The sequence below is a fragment of the Monomorium pharaonis genome, chromosome 3 (assembly GCF_013373865.1).
Source record: "Monomorium pharaonis isolate MP-MQ-018 chromosome 3, ASM1337386v2, whole genome shotgun sequence".
Taxonomy (NCBI): domain Eukaryota; kingdom Metazoa; phylum Arthropoda; class Insecta; order Hymenoptera; family Formicidae; genus Monomorium; species Monomorium pharaonis.
In genome coordinates, this window is record NC_050469.1 from 23,057,903 (window position 1) to 23,081,384 (window position 23,482).

General features: G+C 33.9%; 2 protein-coding genes and 1 long non-coding RNA gene across 3 annotated transcripts in view; 2 read left to right on the forward strand and 1 right to left on the reverse strand.

Annotated features, from left to right (window-relative positions):
* Window positions 1–48: 48 nt before the first annotated feature.
* Window positions 49–8,831, forward strand: LOC105837046. Its single transcript, XM_012681515.3, has 6 exons — window positions 49–414; window positions 496–1,231; window positions 1,422–1,560; window positions 1,681–1,799; window positions 5,773–5,867; window positions 6,636–8,831. The coding sequence occupies exons 1-6, from the start codon at window positions 380–382 to the stop codon at window positions 7,861–7,863; spliced, it is 2,352 nt and encodes a 783-aa protein (XP_012536969.1). The 5' UTR covers window positions 49–379; the 3' UTR covers window positions 7,864–8,831.
* LOC105837048 overlaps window positions 3,815–23,482 on the reverse strand; it is an 83,795-nt gene continuing 64,127 nt past the window's right edge. The window contains exons 3-4 of the long non-coding RNA XR_004962537.1: window positions 14,369–14,603; window positions 3,815–5,247 (exon numbers count right to left, since the gene is read on the reverse strand). This is a non-coding gene — a long non-coding RNA (uncharacterized LOC105837048). The remainder of the gene's footprint in view (window positions 5,248–14,368; window positions 14,604–23,482) is intronic.
* LOC114255466 lies at window positions 7,898–11,931 on the forward strand. The gene is made up of 2 exons (XM_028194192.2): window positions 7,898–8,006; window positions 9,648–11,931. The coding sequence occupies exons 1-2, from the start codon at window positions 7,987–7,989 to the stop codon at window positions 9,973–9,975; spliced, it is 348 nt and encodes a 115-aa protein (XP_028049993.1). The 5' UTR covers window positions 7,898–7,986; the 3' UTR covers window positions 9,976–11,931.

The window sequence follows — 23,482 nt, forward strand, 5'->3', positions numbered from 1 at the left end:
ATCGATTCGCGGTCACCTATGTAATTTGCAGTTTCTCGCGTGTGAAATTGTCACCTGTCGTCACCGTGGCACACGCGAACAACGCGGATGATAGACGACCTTAGCTGGACAAAGCGGGCGAAATTGTTTTCTTTTCTTTTTCGCGTTCATGGCGCGTTATCGTCGCCGCCGACGCATCGACGATGAGCGTCGATAAGCTCGAATAAAATCTCGTCGTCGAAGGTAGCGTGAAGGTTGCTCCGACTGTCCGACTTGTCACATCGCGCTGGAGGTAGTGCATCTCGGCGACCTCGGCGTGCCGTTACAGCTGAGAACTGGATCGTGAGATCGTTAACCCGCCTAACGTTCCCGTCTTGAGGCGAGGAGTCAGATCCTCTTGATGCGGATCGAGTCGCCCGCCGGGATGGAGCAGAGGTGAGTCACGCTTTTTTTTCTCTGTTCGTTCGCTCGAGGGGTTATGTTTTGGTTGTAAACAACAAGACGGCTGACGTGCAGGTTGCCAATGAACCCGTCGAGACCGCCGCATCAGACGCCGCCGAGTCACTCGAGGAAGCACAAGAGACGATCCGGCCGTAGGACCAATCCGTTGGAGACGGTACTGGACGACACATGGTCGAACATGGTTCCGCCGAGCGGCAACCAGGACGGTGGCCTAGTGGCCGGTGTTGAGTACTCGCCGCAGATGCTGTGGCAGCCGACGGACGTGCAGCCGCAGAGCGTGCCGGGTAACGGGCAACGTCTGTTTACCGCGATGTCGGATCCGAGCGTCTGTGGTTACTCGCCGATGCCGATGACGTACACTATGCAGCCAGTCTCACTGCCAACGATGTACAGGATGTACCAGCCGATGCCGGTGCCAAATGTCAGAACTGTCCACAGTAGACACAGGCATCACTATAACAAGCATCTGGCGAACGTTCGTCCTAACAATGCTAACAGTAATGTTAATGGTTACGGAAGTCCACAAGAGAACGGAGCTGTGGAACCTGCTGTACATATCGCTCTTCAAAATGGAGATTTTGCCAGTCTACCGCCTACCGCCAACAAAGACAGCGGAGTGAACGGCGACGAGCTTAACTCGGAGCATAGAAGATACTCTGATCCTGGACTGGGCCCTGCTGGGAACTCTGGCTGCATGGACAGTGATGATTCTGAGTCAAGTGTCGAGAGTGGAAGTTCCATTACAACAATTAGCCGTAGCAATAAACTTGTCCTGTCGCTTATTGAACAGGTTTGTATACTTATTTAAGTTTTATTTGGAAGTATATTAGATTAAACATAAATATAATTAATAAGTGCATTAGATTAAACATATTCTATTATTATGATTGTTTGAAGTGACCTTTCTTAGTACTTTAGACACAAAATGTATTTTATTATTTATATTTATTAATATATCTCTTTAAAATATTATATTGCAGATGACAGAGTTAAAAAAGTGTAATGGCCAATTGTTTAAAGAGCTTAGTGAAACTAAGTCGAATTTAGAGAATGTAAAAGCAAAATTGGCACAGTGTAAACATAGTACTCCTGCGGATTATCAACCTGGAATGTTATCAGGTAAAGGGAATAATTCTAAAATATCATTCTAAAACATTCATAATTTTTGTGTTATTTGTTTCATACAATTTTATATAGAGCTATAGTTACATTAATGGATAATTGTTTTATTTGTTTTAGAACTTATACGTGAAGTTAGAGAAGCTAATAGGAATTGTGAAGAAAGTTTAGTTACAAAAGTTAAATCTATGTTGGAACAGAGATGTAATCGACAAACAAAAGAGGTGGACGAGCTGAAGGTATGTATATAAAATTTATTACTTTATTTTTTATATTCTTTTTGTACTAATACATTTTTTGTATATACTTTATATATTATTATATATTTTTCATGTACTAATTTATACATTTAATATTTATTTCTAACACATTTAAATATTATAATAATTATTTAAGATTTTCCAAATTTTGTAACTTTTATCTATGAATACATAACTTGTTGAAATAAGAAATAATTAAAAAAATATATAAATTTTTATTGTATTTAATAATTATCTTATATATTGGTTAAATAATTTACCATTTTATCTCGAATATTAATTGAGATTGTCTTTGAGACTCTATGTAACACTAAATATTATTGTCGGTTTAATTTTCTTGAGCAAATTGTATTATTGTTAGCCTGATTTTTTAATATCATTATGTTTAATATCATTAGTTTATAAAAGACAATGGATCGATTTTGGATCCTGGAGGAACAAGTAAAAAAAGTAGGGTAAAACGTTTTTTCTTTTTTAATTGGTGAATCAGATTGTGATCTTCAAAATATTTTAGTTTGTTGAAGAAATATTAAAATCAGGATATACAGCTATTAGTATCATAATTACAATTTACCTTGTACTATAAATTATAATTTGAGCTTTTTGAACATTTCGAAATTTATTCGTGTTTTTTTTGCAAGTAAAACATGATGATCTATTTCTCTCTATTAGATTATATCCTGTGCTTCATAAAAAAAGATATTATTCTAGAAACAAAGGCATTATCATTGGAAACTATATCAAGTCTTAACTACATATTTTCATCAGTACTATTTATTTTATTAATTTTACGCTTTTATTATACTTTTCTTATAAAAGAATTGCTTCTTATATATTTAATTTTAATAAAACTTTACTATATATTTCGAAAAAAAATGGTTTTTATATTCAAAGACTAGACTTGATGGATATATAATATTTTGATTTGGCAGGTTCACAAATTATCCTATAGAAGTTTTTCATCTACTCTTGCACAAAACCTTCGATAATGCAATTAAAAATTTTGAACAAAACAAAAATTTTTAATTTTACGCTTTTATCATACTTTTCTTATAAAAGAATTGCTTCTTATATATTTAATTTTAATAAAACTTTATTATATATTTCGAAAAAAATGTTTTTTATATTCAAAGACTAGACTTGATGGATATATAATATTTTGATTTGGCAGGTTCACAAATTATCCTATAGAAGTTTTTCATCTACTCTTGCACAAAACCTTCGATAATGCAATTAAAATTTTTGAACAAAACAAAAATTTTTGAAAGACTGAAATTAAAAAAAAATATATACATATATATGCGCGCGCGCGTGTGTGTGTGTGTGTGTGTGTGTGTGTAAGTTCATATATGGAAGAATATGGGAATAGAAAACAAAAGTAGTAGACCCCTTTTTTCTCGTGCCACTCGTGTCGTTATGCGATTGAGATACGGTAATATGAGCACTCCGTTCAATATTTTCGGCATTCGCTCCTTCCGGGTCACGATCATGGATGTAATGTTTGCGCAGACATTCCTACGTTCTATTTGATTAGGACAGCCAGGTGATCGTGGTACCTATCGGTCTTTTTTCAACTTTCTCTTCTTCTCTCTCGGCTACCGTATATATGCGAAATCCTATACAATTGATTTTGCTTCCTCTCGTTCATGCACTTCTACTTATTCATTTATTTCGTTAATAATTTTCTCAGAGAGCAAATTATTGGCTGCTAGTAAATTGTCGAACGTGGATTTTGCTCTGTTTCTGCCATCAATCTGTAGCAAGTGTGTCAACTGAATTGAATTCTGTCATCACGACAGCAATAAATAAATATGAAATTGAAAGAGAGAGAGAAAGAGAAAGAGAGTCAGTCAATAAACAAATTTAAACAACTAAATATAATTACATTTTAAAATAAAAAGTATTTTAATGAAATCTGTATGAAAATTAGATCTAAAAAATATCAATTAATATGCTAGATCAAATTTGTAGCCTTTGTGCTCTTGAGATTTATAGAAAACACTTTACAAAATTTATTTTATTTAAATTAATCTTACATTGATTTAGCACTAAAATTGTCAATTTGATAATCTTATATTATTAGAATAATTTATATTATGTATCTTAAATTCAAATAAATTCATATACTTTAAAAATATTCTGTATAATACAACTTTTTTAAAAATTAAAATAATTTGCCGAGTTAAAAGCAATTTCAACAATTTTAATATTAAACTATTTTTGTTTTTTTATACCATATTTTTTCAGTTGCTAAAAAATGGACAATAATCGTAAAATTGATTAATTTTCATTATTAAATAATAATATGTTGTTTTGATGACACGAAATTGCGATACGCGTTATGAATAGTATACATTAGTACAAATATGTAAATATGTTATTATTACATACTTTCGTATATGCGTATTGATTAACAACATAGAAGGAAAGATGTTGCATTATCCAATACAATTTGTATCTCTCTTGCATTGACAAGTTACAACTCCAAACTTATAATCATGCATTATAGAGTTTAATTTTTGATCATACATATCATTACTAACAGCATTGTGATGAATATAAAACTAAATGTGAAAATATAATACTTGAATATATATACAATCACATTGTTAAAAAAATATAATAAAAAAACGATCAAAGACGAGCAAATATAAAATAAGTATCATATTATTATTATACATATTTTATTCTCTAACAGTGCTCTAAACATTTTCTATGGATAAAAGCATTTAAGAAACATTTAATGAGCCTTATATTTATTTTTTATAAAAAACATTTGAAATTAAAGAGATCACAAGCGTTTTTCGATGCTTCTCGAAAAAAATTGGCTCCACGATCTATTCTTGAGAAACGCATCAACCGATTAGGGCTTGCTGCACGCGCGACTCGACTCCGTGAAGGATGGGCACAAGGGGCGACGAGGGGAGAGGATCGAACCATAGAGAGACGGCTGATAAAGTCGGCCGATACCGGAGAACGCAATGTAGACATAATACGAAATATCCGTGACGCGCTAAAAGTGATTAGGTTTCACATAAGGGCATCCGCGCAGCGGGCAGAGTGTTGCAGAGGCGAGAGAGAACACAGGGCTGGGACCGAAGGGACGGGAATGGAAGTGGGAGGGAGGGGGATTGGGGAAGGGTGGAGAAGGACGGAGCGCACTTAGTGGCTGTCAGGGGCCTCTCCCTTGGCCTCTTTTTCCTCTTTGCCGTTCTTCTCAGGTTTCAACCATCCATTAGCCTCATCAGCCGAAGCGATGGCCGCCACCGCCATGTCGCTTGCATATTGGCAATCTCGTAATTGAACCTCCGGGACCCTCCATCTCCACGTCCATGTAAATTTTGCTGCACGTGAGAGTCGATCAAGGTTGCCTCACTCCTTTCTCTCTCTTTTTTTTAATATACATTTTCCAGCGTGCTGCGTTTACCTTTAAACATCGAGATAAAATGGTTAAAACGGATAAGAAAAAAATTCAATTACATTCAGTTTAAGCTAATTTTGTGTAAAAAACGGAGAAATTTGGAAATAATTTAGAAAATATTGAAATAATTCCCTCGAGAATAATTCGTACTCCGTTTGCTCATACATTTTTATAGAACAAATATTTATTATAGCAATTTTTTAACACAAGTATAAAATAAAAATGTCCAGTCAAAGGTCCAGTCAAAGTTTGTGATAAAATAAAATAAATATATTACAATTTCATAAAAACAAAAGGATTCTAAGATCTTATTTGCTTTGTTAAAAAATTTCTCCAAATATATGTGAACTTACTTAATCTGATATTTCAATAGAATATAAATATTGTTTTATGATTTTTTTTCTAACAATAAGGCTTTTTCGCAAGGCTTTGGTCGATGGTGAGTTTGTAGTTCTAGTTCCAGTAATACCAATATCTGTTAATTTTTATCTTACTTGAAGATTAATGTTTCTCTCTGTTTTTCTGTTGCAGAATCAATTGGCAAAGCTTATAAAAGAGAAAGAAGAAAGTGACCAGCGTGTCGCGAAACTGGAGGAGGAAATGACGGTGTTGAAGCTGAGCGCAACGTAAGTAAGCTTTTTAGCATTTGTAAATATTTAGAAGCTTACTTTAGGTTCTAGTATTTGTTTTGTTTTTTTCCAACACCGCTCTGGCGGTATGTAATTTGAAAAGGCGCGATAAAATACGATAGAGTATCTGATAAAGCTCGGAAAGTTGATTCCAATTATGCATTATTTCTTCGATATAATCGGCCATGATTTGTCACAACAATTTGTTCCTATTTTTAGTTCTATTTTCCGCTCATAACTTCCCTACGCATAGGGATACACGCATCAATTTTTTTTCACACGTATATTTGTGACAAAAAGGAACATTGTTGCCCAATAAATCGCGTATATTTTGATGTCGTCTCTGTAGTTCCGTTTATGATTATTAAACGTTGCTTAGACTCGAACTCCACGATCAAACTCTGTCATCTGGAGTCCGGCAGTAGCTTCAGAATAGTCCAACGCTTTCTACGATAAAGTCACGTGGCTAAAATAGAAGGCAAGTGAAAGCCGTCACGAATGATGGAATCAGCATTTGAATCGGCACTTTTGGATGAACAGTCCAGATATCATTTCATGTCACAATGATCTTCTTTCGTTCTATTTTTAACTGTATGTCATTTCAATCATCTTACGCTTCATTTCTCGATGAACGCGATTCTCGAAAGTACTTTACGTTATGCAATGCATCGGTTCGCCTGTTTTCCTGCAACCAACGTCTAAGCTCGCTTTTGACGAAAAATAAAGAAAAGAAACGGAAAGAAAAATCAATTCTATTCGCACTAGCAACGAGGGCCGCGAGATCGCAGTCTTCGAGGAGGAGAATTTGGCGCTGCGACGGGAGCTCCAGGAGGCGCGGGCATCCAGGACCCTGGCCGAGAATCACGCGGCAAAGTGCGTAAACTTGGCGATATCCAGATCTGTCACGCCTGTAACTTTTGATACGCCCTGTGTAACCAGCACCCCCGTGCGTACCGCTCTTGCCAGTTGCTTCCTGCTCCCCGCTATCCCACCCGCATCGCACACATTCTCCTCCGATTCTTCCACTTCACGTCCCCGTTCCGCGGAGGTGACTCTTCGACTCATCTCCGATGCGTCGAATCGATGTGAAAATTCCGCGACGGATTCCGGACCCGTGTCCCGCGAGGACTCGCCGACGGACGAGAACGCGCGGTCAGAAATGTCTTCGGCGTCCCGTCAAACCGTCGCTGTAACTTGCACGAACGACGATGCCGCGAATACGGTTGACATCGGACTTTGGAACAAAATGGAAACCCAGAGTTCGGGATTCGTCGATACTAAGGCTATTTGCGAAATTATGTCCATGTTGGAATTGAACGATTACTTTGTGCCGTTCGATCAGGAGGAAGCGCGCAACGTTGGCACTACGAACGATAGTAAAGTGAAAACCGAGGAGAAAACCGAGGAGGAACCAAGAACTAAGAAGCATTTGATATCGACTGATGGCCTGGAACCTGGCAATCAGGTATTGGTATCGCGCGAAATGAAGATGTCATCGATAATGGAAAAGGATGAGGCCAAGGATCTCGAATCATCTAAAGTCCTCGAGGAACAGAACGATTTGCCGGACAAGCTGAACGATGCTGCGAGCAAAGCGGAGAAATTCATCAGTCACTCGGATAATCACAGCTTCTGGCAGAAATTGCGCAAGTTTAACAATCAGCGTGGAAGCTTTAAGAAATCCCGACGAAAGAAGGCAAGCTTGAGGAGGCTGTTCAGCGAGGGCGACAAAGATTTGCGCGAGGACACTAAGAACCCGGTCGGCACGGTCTCACCGTGCTCCTCCGAGAGCAATCGCGACACGGCGAACGAGGACGAGGACGATTGTTTTTCTAATGACAGTCGCACGGATCGAACCATCACCGACGTGCCGGACGTCGTAGTGATCAACGGCGGCTCCATCGTTCCGAATAACCTCTGCTCAACGAGAACCCTGACTTCCAGAACCCAAACAGCACCTTCACGTGCCACCTACACCACCGCCTATATCTAGGTTGCGCGCGTACGCGCGGGGCCCCGAGTAAAAAGACAAAAAGAACGCCATATACACCACGCTGCTCGTCGCCAATATCCGCGAAAGGGGGCTTCAAGGGGCTTTTTACTAGAGGCTACTACTATGTACATATCGAATAGCACGTAGGTCTATTATTCACTCGTCATGCATGCTTTTTCGTACACGCTCGTCGCACACTCGTGCCCCCGGCACTTCGGGGGAATTACGTCATTCCTGCTGTCTAAAGGAGATTCGTATTTTTGAACATGTATACATAAATTGTATGCATCAGCTGAAAATGTTTGTGTAAGTTAAGAAAAAAAAATTGGCCTTTTTTAAAAAAGAAATTTTGTTTTCGATGAATTACATATATGTGTATAGTTGATTAATATCGAGTTCTCCTTTTATAATATAACTTGTTATAACTTGTTAACATAAGGATTTAAACTTTAGAGCAATATATAGTTATTTATGATGTCTTACGATATAACTCTTTCCTACTGGAATAACGTAATTCATCTGCGCCATATTCGCGACATTTCGCAGCACTGTTTCTGTAGCGTTGCATCTTAAAAGGAAATTGGAGAAAGACGGCTTCTTGCTAACCAGAAGTAAAAATCTTTAATTTAATGATTTATATATTCGTATTTTCATTTTTTTTTTTACATAAGCGAGGTGTTTTCTATCATTGTAAGGAACTTTTCATGGAAAGGAAGGTAAAGAGTAGTAATTGATTAGCATTAATGACCAAAGGGGTTTGCATAAATCGACGTGGCAATTACTCCAGTTGCTATTTAAGTATGCAGACACTTTAATACATTATCATTATTCGCTACGCTTATAGAAATGTTGTATATTGTTATTTTATAATGAATATCTGTTTCTTTCATGTAGAGATATTCGCGTAAATATATATCATATGTATGTAAAATGCCAAATATGCACAATAAATACATTTTTTTCGTAAATTCTTATATTTTATGATGTAATATATGTATTAATTAAATGTTTGTTTATTTATTCGTGGTATGCATCAGCTTTACTAGCATGCTTTAATTTGTACTTTTTTACTACATGTTGCATATATATTTTTTACACACCTGTTATTGTACTTGTATTGTTGCATTATGTTTTAGTTACATTGCATATTCCTATTACATGCTATTCCTATTAATATATAATTTAAAAAATTTAATGAAATAATTGTTATCATATTTTTCGCATGATTCAGAAATTTTATGAAATTTTATTGAAGGTTTTAATATAATTCTCTAAAAAGTAAAGATTGTAAATGTTTAAAGTAAATGTTGTAAAAGTTTAATCCGAATATATTTTTGCCCAAAAGTAAGCTTTCTTTTCTCACTTATGCTTTTTAAATTCGATTTAATAAAATGCTTTGTAACATTGAATAATATAATAATTTACATTTTCGCAGAAATATTTTTTTCCAAAATAATTTTTCAAAATATAAACTGTCGTGAATGCAATCCTGCTTGCATGATTCTCTCTTTTGACGATCTGTTGATTTTTTTTCTCTCCCTCGGAGAAATCTCCTAGTGCATGCTTCGTCTGGACGGCAAGCACCGAATCGCACCGTTTTCTTCTGTTTTCTAGCCGGCAGCATGGCTTTCCGCTGAAACTTTCGCTTTACTCTCTGCTAAAGAATTTGTTGGGCAAGTCTTTGGATGCATTAGTGAATGTTTGGATGCATTAACGGTGGCAAAACGGCACGTTCTCAAGCGGGCACGAATGAATGTAACGTGACACGAAACGTAATTTGTCAGACTGGAGAAGCTGGTGGAGATACTACATAAAAAGGTGAACGATGCCACGGCCATGGAAACCATAAGCAGGATTTGCGACGTCTTGACTTCCGGCATGTGTGCCGTTCCCGAGGGCCAAGCCAAGGAGCCGACGAATCAGGTACCGCTGTCATCCTTATCGTCGGAAGGCGAGCAGAACGAGGGAGGGAATGATGGCGACGATGACACTGACGATAACAGACCGGACACGTCTAGAAGTGACAAGAATTCGTCGATTGCGAGCGATTCCAAAATTACCCTCGTATTAGACAATAGCGTAAATTTATCTGGACCCGTGACCGATCTCTGAGCACGTGCATGTGTTGGAAGTACGATTTGTTGCCTTATAGATTATAGATAGATACTACGATGAGAGCATTTGATTCGAAGACTACTTCATGAAATTCCAGGCGATCATGTGGAATACGCTCTGGCTAATAAATTGGATGAACATAAGCGATTTGTAATGTCTTTCGAAATATTTCTTGTTTTGTAGAGTCACCGCGATGATTTTATAAAAAGAAACACATTATACTCTTGGTTTTATAAAATCGTCGCATTAATTATTTGGATTTTATAGTATGTACTTAATTTTGAATTGTTTCAGCACATGATTTGACAAGAATACCGAATTATTTTCACCATAATATATTAATTATACATCGCTTTTCAACAACTCATTCCCGCGCGTTATTTAAATACTAGAGCATACTCGTAAATATATTATTGATAAAAGCTTTATGCACATCATCAGTCTTCATATAAAATCGTTTTATTCGATCGTTGTTCATAAACGGTTGTTATGCACCTTCGTTAAAGAAAGAGCAATCATTAGTAGATCGCCGACTGTTATTAAGACTTGTTCATAATTCGTATGCATTTTCGAAATAATTATTTATTACTATTAAGCTATATATTCTAATTAAGCGCGTGTAATTTTGTTGGATATATTGTTACGCGAAATATTTCTGCATAATTAACAATATTGAAATCGACTAGAATGAGATTGCAGGTTAAAATGATATTTGCTTTGCATTTTGATGCGGTTAGAATCATTGAAACGCATGATTGAATATATAATAATTTTTCAAGATATATGACTTTAAAAAATATTGTTTTTTTAGATTATTTTGCGCAGCTGCGTATGTGACGCTTCAATTTGCTTGTTACATGACAAATGTTATACTTTCAATCTATAACACTGTCTTTTTTTGGCTACACAGCTTTTTCCTTTCTTGCACTTTCCCTTTTCTTTGTTGTTTGCTAGTTTAAATCTTTAGTAGTTCCATAGCTCGACATAGTGCTTTGTCAATTTGAACAATCTCCAGAAATAGTTTTCTCAACGTTCGCATGTACGATTACAATTTGCAAATTATATTTTTATATTATCCATTTTTTCAAGTAATATAAATAATATAAATTCCATCAAGTAAGTTAAGCCAAGTGTTAATCTCTTGAGTTATATTATTCGATTAACACTTGGAAACGAGGCAGGGAACGGTGATGACGACACTGACGATAACAAACCGAACACGTGAAGAAGTGACAAGAACTCGTCGAGTGCGATTCCAAAATTATTCCTGCGATAGACTGAAGCGTAAATTTATCTGGATCCGTGACCGATCTCTGAGCACGTGCAAATGTTGTCGGAAGTGCAATTTGTTGCCTTATAGATTATAGATATTATAATGGAAACGTTTGATTCGAAGAATGAACAATTTGCTTATTACATGACAAATGTTATTTTCCACTTAAAACACTATTTTTTTTATCGCCTTTTCCTTTCTTGCACTTTTCATTTTTCTCTTTTCTCTGTTTTTGGCTTAGTTTAATTCTTCGTAGTTCTATAGTCGATCAATAATTCATTAATCGACTTGTGACAATTTCCAGAAATTGAATAGTTTTTCCAACATTCGCATGTACGATTACAATTTGCAAATAATATTATTATATTATTAAGTGTTAAATTAAACTCATCATTCTGAGAAATATTTGAGATCGCGAAGGGTTAACATTAATTTCTCTCATATACACCTCATATGTTATCTTACCACAATGCATCTTATCTTATCCACTGGTCATTAGTACAGATAAGCTGGTACGACAATCATCGTTGTGTGAAAATATCATTTTCGGGGCAAAACTTGAAAAGCATAACGTGAGTCTAGAATTATTTTCCGTTTATGCTTTATAATTAAACAAAGTTCAACGCGTAGATATATAAGTTTTAGGATAATTATTAATTGATTACATGTCGACATGAAAATATTTCTTTTAATATTTTTTCTTATAGCTTTTCACATATATCTTTAATTATGTATATGTATTAATATATTATTTTAATCATTTATTTTAAAAATATGCTCGATATTTTATAAATTAAACGTAAACTAAAATATTCTATTAATATAAATATATAAATATATATATATATATATATATAAATATATATATATATATATATATATATATATATATATATATATATATTATCTCTGTGTAGATCTATTTTGCATTTAATAGCAACTACATTATTTTTTCTTAATCGTCTTTGTATATTTATTATAAATTATATGTCTTTTGACGATTTTGCGTCCAAAATCCCCACAAATTTTTAAAGGTGTTTATAAATTTTATTATCATCAATGTGCGAGAGAGATAAGGTTATGCTATAAATGACTAACGATTGGCATAATTATCTCATTACTGTACGATTTTACCAAAATATGAGTTTCGTACCTCAAAGAGCAATAAAACGATGCGCTATGAAAACGCAAGAATTAAAATCTTGGGCGAGACTGCCGAGATATCAAGAATTATACGAATTTTATTAGTCTGGTTAGAAGAGTCTATTCTGCAATGTTTTATCTTTGAATCACACTTAGACTATCACACACAGTTGCAAGTTTGTACATGCAAGTTTATTTATTCACCTATATCGTGTCTTCGCCGGTACTATTTACACATAGATATTTTTATGGATATTCTGCAGTTTATTATGGCAGAGATATCTCCCTACCAATATATCTCCCAGCTGGCAATAAATACGTAGATGTATAATAGTTTTACGAGTGACGCACTCTAAACGCATATCGTAAGCAGATATCGTGTCATATTTTGTACAACTTTTTGTAGAAGTCGATCGAGTAAATTTTGCAATATTCTTCGTGGGCTGATTGAGATTTTACGTCGTAACGGAGTAAGGTTTAGACTGTATAAGATATAGCATTATGGCTCCATAATCCACTCGTTATCCGTTTTATTTCACGCAAAATATTAGTTAAATTGTGCTAAACTTGCTCCGAACTTGAGATAATAAGTTATTATGCGATAAGGTAAATCTATACGAACTTGTTCGGTAAGTATCAGATCGTATCGCAAGTTTCACATGTGCCTCCATGTAAGATGTAATAATGTCCATTTGTAATCTCGCCGCCGATACGTTTGTTGAAATATTACTGCGATCTTTTAAAAATAATTGGATAATAAGGAAGGATTGATAACTTATGCTGTCATATTTTATCTTTATAGTCGAGGATAACATTGAAATATACTGAGATTGCATCCAAACTTTCTTTTTATTCTGTAATAACATAATTTAGTTTCTTTTTAATGTGGGATTAAACATTCATTGTGTAATCTATTTTAATTAAAAGAAAAAAATTTTAATTTATTAATATTGGGAAAAGTAAAAAAAAAAGAAAGAAATAAACAAAATTTTAAACCTTTGAAGATCGATATCGAAGAAAATTAATTTTACAGCATAAATTCCTATCAATTCTTTTCAATTTATCAAAAATGATTTACAGGGTAAATTTATTGAAAATCTTTAAAAATCATGTAAAATTTCATATAAACCTCGATTATTTTATCAATCAATTTACTTATATTACGTGAGAAAGGGGAAAAAGCGTTTTTCATCCTAAGCGACTTATTAATCGAGGCATTAATCTAAAACATTCGCAATACTATGTAACGTATACGATTTAACATTCCTTAGCGAACTCGAAGTGCCATTAGAATCGAGCGTAGCTCAAGTTGTTCTATTTTCGATTATATTGCGAACAGCGTTGTAGAGCAGCGTGGAATGTATCAAAATAATCTGAATAAAATTACATATTTATGAAACGATTCCATTAGTTCAATCGTTTATGAGAATCCTGATTATTAATAATATTGATAAAATAATTTTATTAGCGCTAACTTCTGAAAATACTTCATGAAATAAACAATTTTACTGCGGTACCTAAAAGCTAGATACAGATTAGAAAATAATTTTACGTTGAATCATCGAAATAATTATGTAAGACATTCAAGTAGAATAATATTGCCACAAAGTTTTTTTACTATGCATTTTAGCAAGCAGTTCACACACACACAAATGTATAATATAATTTTTTAATAATTCCACACTTATTTTTAGATCTATATTTCAGCAAAATGTTTTTTTTTATGTATACATTTGGCAATTTTTTATAATTGTTTTCAATATAATTATTTATCTAGTTAATAATAAGAAGTTGCTCTACTCTTCTTTCTTTATATTTATTTTCCCTTACTAATGTTTAATTATTATACCGTACAATTTTACGAAAATCACCTAATTTATTCTTATTAGATTTTTCACAAGAAAAAATTTTATTTAATTTTCAAATAATGCCCGCATTTCTTATTTTATTTTCCGAAAGTTACGAATTGCTCACCGATTGTTATATGCGCGATACAGTTTTCTCTGTTATCGCGAATAATGACCTTGATGAATTGCCAGGCTGCTCTCTCATTTTTCCGATGGCTCTATCAAAAGTGTTTTCATACCCGTGTTCTTCGCTTATGTACGGGGTATCCTTCGAGTGTTGTGATTAGAGGGATCTGGAAGATGTTATTCTTGCGTATGGATGTTTATCTTTACGCGCTGCACAGCCTCCCACGAAGATCGAACTGGAACAATAAAAGGTCCAATATATCGATAGTGTCGATGTCGCTTAGATCCGGTCTGAGGATAAACGGACGAAGGTAAATAATGCGGAAACGTGTTGCAATTCCTTTTCGTAATTTTTTTCTCATCTATTTCAAGGTTTAGTCCTTTTCAAATCTTAATATTGAGAGCTTTTAATAGAGAAATTCTTAATTTTATTAAGAATTACTAGATGTTAAAATGTTAGATATTAAAAGAATACATGATAAAGAGTAGATTTCCGTTCATTCAAATTTCAGAATGTATTTCCCATCTCTAAAATATTACCAAAAATTAAAAAATTTTATTAATTAAATTGTTTTATTATTACGTTTGAATATCTGTAAATTGAATCTAATTATCGTTTAATAGCAAAAAAATAAACCTAAGAAGCCTGTAATTTTCAAATTTTAAATTTTTAATTGTATTATTAAGCTAAAATAACTTTAAGAACTCATTTATTGGAGAAAGAAAATTAAAGTGTCAATAATTCAAGTTTTTTTATTATTTCTGTTGCTTTCTTTTTTAAAGAGAAGCTTATAAATTAATTATACCTGCCGTTTTTATTTTATTGACTCATATAAAATTTAAATAACGCATTACGAATTTATTGTGTTTTCAGTGCAGTTTAATAAAATTGAATCGGCACAACAGAATGTAAAATTAGAGCAGATGGTAAAATTAGACAGATTTAGTTTCGAAAAAAATTTGCAACTATTTTTGAATTTTTTAAATTATGTTTTATGCTTTTATTATCGTTGCATTATGTTACATTATAATACTTAATTGCACGGCAGGATTTTGCGTCTTTCCTCAGAATAATTTAGAACCCTTGAAATTTTAGAGAAGGAACCCAGCAAAAAGCACCGCCCTTATAAATCGATTATGATTTTACAACCACACTCTTTTCACGGTTTTTTCTTTCTTTCAGCCGACCGATTGAGGTTTTCCGCAAAGGGTATATTAGCGAGTGCCTGGCAGTTCGTATATACTCGGTTTTACTGCGCATTATTCGTGTCGATGTAATTTTTTTTTTGGTCTTTGGTTCTCTAAAGAATTCACACAACTTTGTGTCGTGGAATGACGTAGAATGAACTCTTTGTTAAGAAATAGAGATACGTTGAAGCAAATTGTGTGTGCAAATTTAAAGTCTATTAAAACAAAGTATATTCGAAATTAATAGCATAATACGGAAAAAATGTAGATGTTTTTCAAAAACCTCTTTATATTCAATCATTAACATGTCAAGAATTATAGCTTATCGTTAAGCTTATCGTCAAGACATTATCATCAGAGACAAATTCTTCGTGAGGAAGACTCCCGTGTACGCGATAATTTAAGGACACCCCATGTAATAGTCATCCAATTAACTGACGGGCGACTCGGACATTTTTTCAAAGCACGACGTAAGACTCGTAATTGCGGGCAACGATAACGCGCCTTCTCGTTACTACAACTCGTAATTTCTCGTTACGCCCACTTCCGGTACGGGTGCCTACGCCCGCTAACGCGACGATTTCCTAGAAGGGGAGAGAAAGAGAGAAAATGACGAGCGATCGATATTTCGTGAAGCAGCGTTCGCTCGTGGGAGTGCGGGTCCTCGGATAATTGAAAGCTGCCGGAAAAATCGTGCGAGTCATCGCGGTACGAAGGTGAATCGTGAGTGGGGAGGGAAGGGGTGGAATTATTAAAATTGACTCGACGGAAGTGGCGACTGACCGACGAAAGGGAGGAAGGGAGGGGGAGTTGGCCGCGGCCGCTGGTCGAGAAATCGCTGCCAATTCGAGGCATTTGATCGGCCGCGACTCATCCACCACCTGCCTGTCTTTCAATGCCCTCTCATCGATCGACTTTGACCAGTACGCCGCGCGGCACGGCTCGTTAAAAATGACCGAGGCTCGTGTCCATTTCCCCGCACTTAACGCTAAATGCGCTTATTGAATTCTCGGCTCGCAACAACATTCTATGTACATGAGGGAAATAAAGCTGTAAATCATACGAACGCTAGGTTCGCTCCTTTCAGGATCTATATGCCGAGAATTGTCACGTTTTTCTTGTAGCTAGGATTATTACTTTCTGTACCTGAAACCTAAATATTATTCGAAGATATAACGAAAAGAAACATTAGATTCATTTGTTTCGATTATCTTTATTGTATGGTTTCAAAAAGATATATAATGATGTAAATATAATATGACAAAGCAGCTTGTTTTTCCTTTTTTTCAAAACTAAATATTGTACTGTATTAATAGTAGTGAAAACATGATCGGTTTAAATAATTGAAAAAAATACAAACTCATATAATTCATACATTCATGTTGCATCTTGCAGAAGAGCATAAGGCATTTGCATAATCGACAAAAAATACTTCATATTGAAGTAAAAGACTCTTAGGAATCTTCACATTAACTTGTAAATATTTTGTACAAATGACTCATGTTGAAGGAAAGGAAAATGTAGCCTATGCTAATTTTGGGGCCCAATTTATGATACATTGATTTTTTATTCTTTGTAAGGAAAAGATTATTACACAATATGAAACTGCATATGGTAAAAGGCACTTCCTAATTTACGTTTATGTTTTTAAAGTTTTATTTTTAGCTTTTGTTTAAGAAAAACTATCCAAAAACAACGTGGTACTTTGATGATTATACTCAATGCTTCTAAAAATAATACATGCAGTTAGCGATTCTCTGATTTCAGAAGTTTCATAGAATTATACTGTAAGTAGTGTAAATACTACGGTAATTTGATGATAAACGTAGTAAAAATTTTCACAATTATTTCCTTAATTCGCGCTTATTCTTTACCACAGTAATTTTTACTGTAAATTTTTTTCCGTGTATACAAAAACATCTCGCTTTCATAACCTCGCCATTTTATTGAAATTGCATATATCTTATAGACATGTTTCCCAGAACTCAAACTTAAAAAAATGTAAAAATAAATGAAAATTTCGTTTAACACCAGAATTTACCTCTTTAATATAACATAAAATTTAATTATCATAATATTTCACAGTCAACATTATCGAGATATCTAAAGTCGAATACCTTTAATAATCGTAAAAAATGGTACCCTTTAAATTTTACTAGAAAAAAATTTTTTCAAGTTTCAATATGAGATATCACCTTGTACATCGAATATCCCGATAGGTGAAAATATTGAACAATGTACAAATAGAGACCTATTTGCATTTATTATACGTTATTAATAAGTTAGGCGCGTCGAGCAAATAGAGCAAAACTTCTCGGATTGGCCTGATGGCCTGCTTGCAACTTTTATATCATGCAACGTTTGCATTGAAACGGTGAAACAGAAATTTAACGAGAGGACGATAGACGGGGGCGCTTTTGTTTGCACAATCGATTCGCCACATACGTGCTTTTACGCGCGCGCTGCAGGAACGTCCTATACCCGCTTGGAAAATATCAAAAATCTTTCCGGGTTCGCTTCTCAGACAATTATCAAAATGTTGTGTATTCTTTCTAATGTTTTATATTCATTGTTTTAACTGGAATGTTCAAAATAAGTAAAAATCTGGGAGAAAGTAGAAAATACGAAGTATCTCTTTCTGCATTGTTTCGAGCTATTCTCTCGAGTTCATTAACAGACAGAAGGATACAGTGTTATGAACATTTGGTTGTCTTCTTCGACTTTACGCCACAGGATGGCATTGAACTCTAAACCGTTTTACGTTTACTGCCAAAGTTCAGAACACAAAAACAAATGGCGATATTGAAAATCTCAGCATTCCGTTTATGCTTCTAAAGAACCATTTTGTGTTATATTACAAAACTGTTGTCGTAGATAAACGCGTAGGTTTTATAACTAACAGGCCTCTAATCAAAAGAATTCCCATGTCAAAATAAGCGTCTTTAATAATTGACTAAGAATTAAAAGAATGATCTAATTTTACTTTTCTATCGAGTCACAAACTGACACTAGAGATCAATACGGTTCGTTTAACAATTTAACGACAGATCATTGCAATGTTTTTGGATACAGAATAGAATATTCGTCTCTTAATACCGTGAAAGGAGTCTAATAGATAAACAACATATTATTTATATAAATAATTATTTAAATGCAAATATATATAAGTAAGAATAAAAGTAGCATAACAAATATATAAGCAGTGTAATATAAAAATAATATCGGTGGATAAAAATGTAGGATTGATCGATGGCGGCAGATTTGAGCCAGGATGCCGTCGCCGTCGTCTTTGCGCAAAGATGTTTAGAGTAGCTTTCGCGTGGAATTTTCGTGATTACGCCTATCCCCGAAGAGCTTTCCCGTAGGATAAGGGCGCAGTCGATAGCGGCCGCCGTCACGCCGCCCGGTCGGGAGGGGTGGAATGAAAACGTGCGACGAGTCTATTATTTTTGCCTTGGGCCGATCGAGGGTGCGCCGCGGTGCCCGGGTTTTCGTCGGAGATAGGACGGCCGGCGAGATTCGGGGATCGCAAATCTGGGAAATCTACGGCGAGGCACGTACAGCACGTGACTATCCGGTCTGCGCCACGTTCGTGCCCGATAAAGCACACACATCGAAAATATCGTTTTTTAAGTGGCTCAATATGCCCCGCGGCGCTCCTGCGGATCTTTCCCCCCCTCCCTCCGCCCGCAATTCGCCCACTCAATCCTTTCGGTAGCCAAAATTCGTAACCTTAAGATTTTTCCGCTTAATCTCGCGCGCGGTCAGTCGCGAAATGTAAAGTTAAAAGCGACGTTCTGCTTCGTTTTAATAAGCTTTTACGAAGTTCGCCTCTTTCACCTTCGTTCAGATCTAAATGCATTATCTAAACCTGTTTATTTTAATCTTGAAGTGGAGACGTTAAATATTATATAATTATATATAATTATAAATAGTTTCGTAATAATGCGAGATAAAAGATAAGACTTTTTCTCAAATATTGATTGTTTTGCCATAACGATTTTATAACAATGTTCAATTTTTTTGTGCGTAATAGAGCACAATATGAAACATATAAGATAAGAGCGAAAATGATCGAAAACTACAACACGTTATTGTACTTTGCTTTTAACGGGATATTTTATCGGCACGATTTATCATATTTTTATTAAATATAACAAATAAGACAATTACGTAAATACCCTTTTTTTCCGAAAACGCATCCTAAAAATATCCGATAAATCTTGAAGCGTTTATGATATCTAATATACACTTTTCTACTGATTTGTACATTTGAATTTGCAAATATTACTCTTTGCAGATGAATATCCTATTTTCGAATGCAAATTATATTGTTCACAATACGAATGGATCGCAAATATCCAACGGCTATTATCGGATAATTGCCGTTTAGAATTAATTAACATTTAGAAGCTATCGATGCTTTACTATTTGCCGACTTTTCAAACAATATGATATACCTATATATATTGATATGCAATTCGCTTCACGTCATTCCTCGTTATTTTCATATTAATTGATATGCAAGTATTATGTTCGAACGTATGTGTGTGGTCTTATAAAATTTATTGTATTTACAGTGCAAGAATAAATAATAAATTAAAAATTGTCCAAGTACTTATTTGTTTATGTTCATTTTTTTTTCATTTAAACTGACTTTGAAAACTTGACTTTTTATTTATTATTTTGTTTTTTCCTTGCCGGACGTACGCGTGCTTACACTTAGCATTGGAAGGGATAAAGGATTACCATAACCGTAAAAAGATTTTTTGCAATAATTTATGATAATAAATTCTGCTCCATTTTTCATTTTTAAAAAGTATACTTAAAAAAGGTGAGATTAAGTATGAACGTTAGGATCAAGACTAAAAAAAAAACTATACTCGTGTTAATTCGAAATTTCTTATGTTTTTTTCCATAAATCGTTATCACAACATTCGCCTGTTCAAAATCTGTAAGTTTATTTGACGACTTAAGTCTTTACTTTAGACTAGTCACATTTGTTCGAATTCTTGACGTTATGGATTAACTGAGAGAAATATTTTTGTTAAATTAACAAGACAGAAGCTACTGTAGCAAATGATTTGTTGATGTGGGGCAGCAAATAACTCTGTTGTAAGAACAAATAATTTGTTACGTTTGATTTGCTGTTATAGCCATTGAACTCTAAGTGATTAAATGTGATTTGTAACCATTGAACTCTAAGTGAACAAATGTGATTTGTATTTCAGACAATATGTTTCTTAAAATAACAAATAATTTGCAATAATAACTGTTTTCTTTTAACTATCCCTTCTTTTGTTTTAGCAACAAAAAGTTTTTCCTCGGTGAGATTGATCCTAATTTATTTCGATATCTAAAAGGAAATTTTATTACATTATTTAATAAAAAAGTATGTATAAAAACAAAGTTTCCCGTTTCTTAGCCATTAAATATAATTCAGTTTTCTAAATTGTTCTGCCACGTCAATTCGGAGATTTATGATTGAAAATGTAAGAAAGATATTTTAGTAAATTTTGATATTGTAACTATATGCGACGTGTTTTATTGCAATGTTTTTAGTAAACTTTTATATCTTACAAGAAATTTGTTGTGTCGATTATAATTAAAAAGATATACCTATATTTATGAATAATATGAATAATGTAATATGAATGGCATGAGCTAAAAATTCTAATTTACTTTTGTCTGGATTATTCTCTAGTGAGATTATCTTTTTTATATAAAAAAATCATTATTGTTATGTGCGTATAAGTGAATTAAACAAAATAATCGATATTCAAGTTCTAACTGATAAACAATGTCTTAATTAACATGAAATGATAATCACCTTTGAGACTTATTTGTCACTTTATGCCTTTACATGCTCTCTTTTTTATACTTCCTCGATTAAAAATTTTCCAGTCGAAAAATTGACCTACATCATACTACGTTATGTTTTGAGGACGTGATAGATGATCTCGAAGATAGATGCAACTGTTTTTCTTCTCACTATATAAGGTGCTGTGTGATTTCTTGACACAGTCACCAGACACCACATCTGACTTTCCCTTTTTTTTGCGCGAAATATCGTATCCTCGAGCACAAGTGAATGCTTAGAACAACAAATCCGTTGATGTTATGCTTTCCGCAATCAAGCACGACAGGTACTGCGTACAATCTTCTGTCCATCCAAAATGTCCTCCAGAAATATTTTTCTAGGGCAAACGAGAATTTGCCATATTCCTCAAGGAAATGCAGAGTCAGATAAAATTGGAAACATCCGGTGTATCCTAAATTTAAAAGGACTTTGTCCCGTAAACACTAGTGCAAAATACTGATAGATTTTTGTTCAAAATTCTCTAAATATTCATTTCTAGAATTAAAAACTTTTATTGTTCAAAGTTGTTTATAAATTCGACAAATTATTGTTAAATAAAAATAAAAAAAATTAAATTTTACTATTAAATAATTATCGGATAAGGTTAATATTATCCTCCATATGTAAACAGAAAGATATACAGATACATTACCGTAGAAATGAAAATAAAATTTATCTTCTAATGTCGAAAAATAATTTGGTGTTGAAAAGCATTAATAAAAATGAATGGATAAGTAAATAGATACAGAAGAATGAAATCTAACGTGAAAGATCTTCGTCTCTATGAATACATAATCGTCCTTTTCGCGGATGTATGAGGCGAGCGTCATTCAGCCAGCAATATAACACATACAGAAAAAAAAAAAAAGTAGAAACGAACGAAGGTCCGAGAGAAGGAAGGGCGGTATAACGTCCTTGTGTGCCTACGAGTTATCACTGGTGTTAATAATACGAGAAGGGCGAGAGAGAAAGAGAGAGAGGTGAAAGAGGACCACCCACGTGGATCCAGGTAGGATCCTTTAGGAACTCCACAAAGTCGCGTCAGTCCAGCCGGCCGTTCTGTCACCCTCTTTGTCCTCCTTATAAAAATGACAAAACACTTTTTATTAAGCTGCCCCGAGACCCCGGACTTGCACCTTTTCCGGCTCACCAAAGTTAAACAATCCCAGGCACACATCAACTCGATCGTCAAATAATATACTCCAATGATTGAGCACAAGTACATTATGTGGTTTACATTAATGTTTAATGCGTCACGAGATTCGATCGTCTAAAATTTAAGCTTCTCGGTTTATTTAGCTATTTCACGCTTCTCCAGTTTGAAAAGTACGAAAAACGAAAGAACCATTTATTTGTAGATAATAATTACCTATCGTTCTTTGAATTACGTAAGAGAGAGTAAACTGTTATAATTATTTGATATCTGCAGAGATACGTGCATATTTAAAATTAGAATTGGAAGATTTTTTTACTCTTATTATTTAAAAATAATTTTTAATTAAATCAATAAAATATGGGTTAACAATTTTTTAAATTAATTGTTGATATATCGAATTTACTTTACAAATATATTTAAGTTTAATTCTCAATATTAGTTATTGTCTACATGAAAGTTTAAAAAAAATGTTTTCTGAAATTGATTCAATTCTCTATTTGAAAAATTGTTAAATATTCTCTTATACGAATTTATTGTTTATTACTGATAATGAACTGAAAAACTAGTATCCTTATTAGTTACTAATTCTAAAAAGAATTCTTTCAATTTGAGACATAAAGATCTTAAACTGACTCAGATTAATAATATAACAATATTAATTGATGATCAAATTTAACAATACTATTATTACATATGCACGCATGAGCGGAAATTGTGTACAAATAATTTCAAAAACAAAAAGAGCAATTATTAAATACAATACAAGAGAGTAATTATTAAATTCGTTTTTATGAAAAAAAATAACACCATTAAAAAAATAATGATAATTGCGTTACTTCCCAATTCTTAAAATAAAGGTAGCTTGTCAATTTGTCACGTAGCAATAAAACAAATAATTATTTTTTATTTTA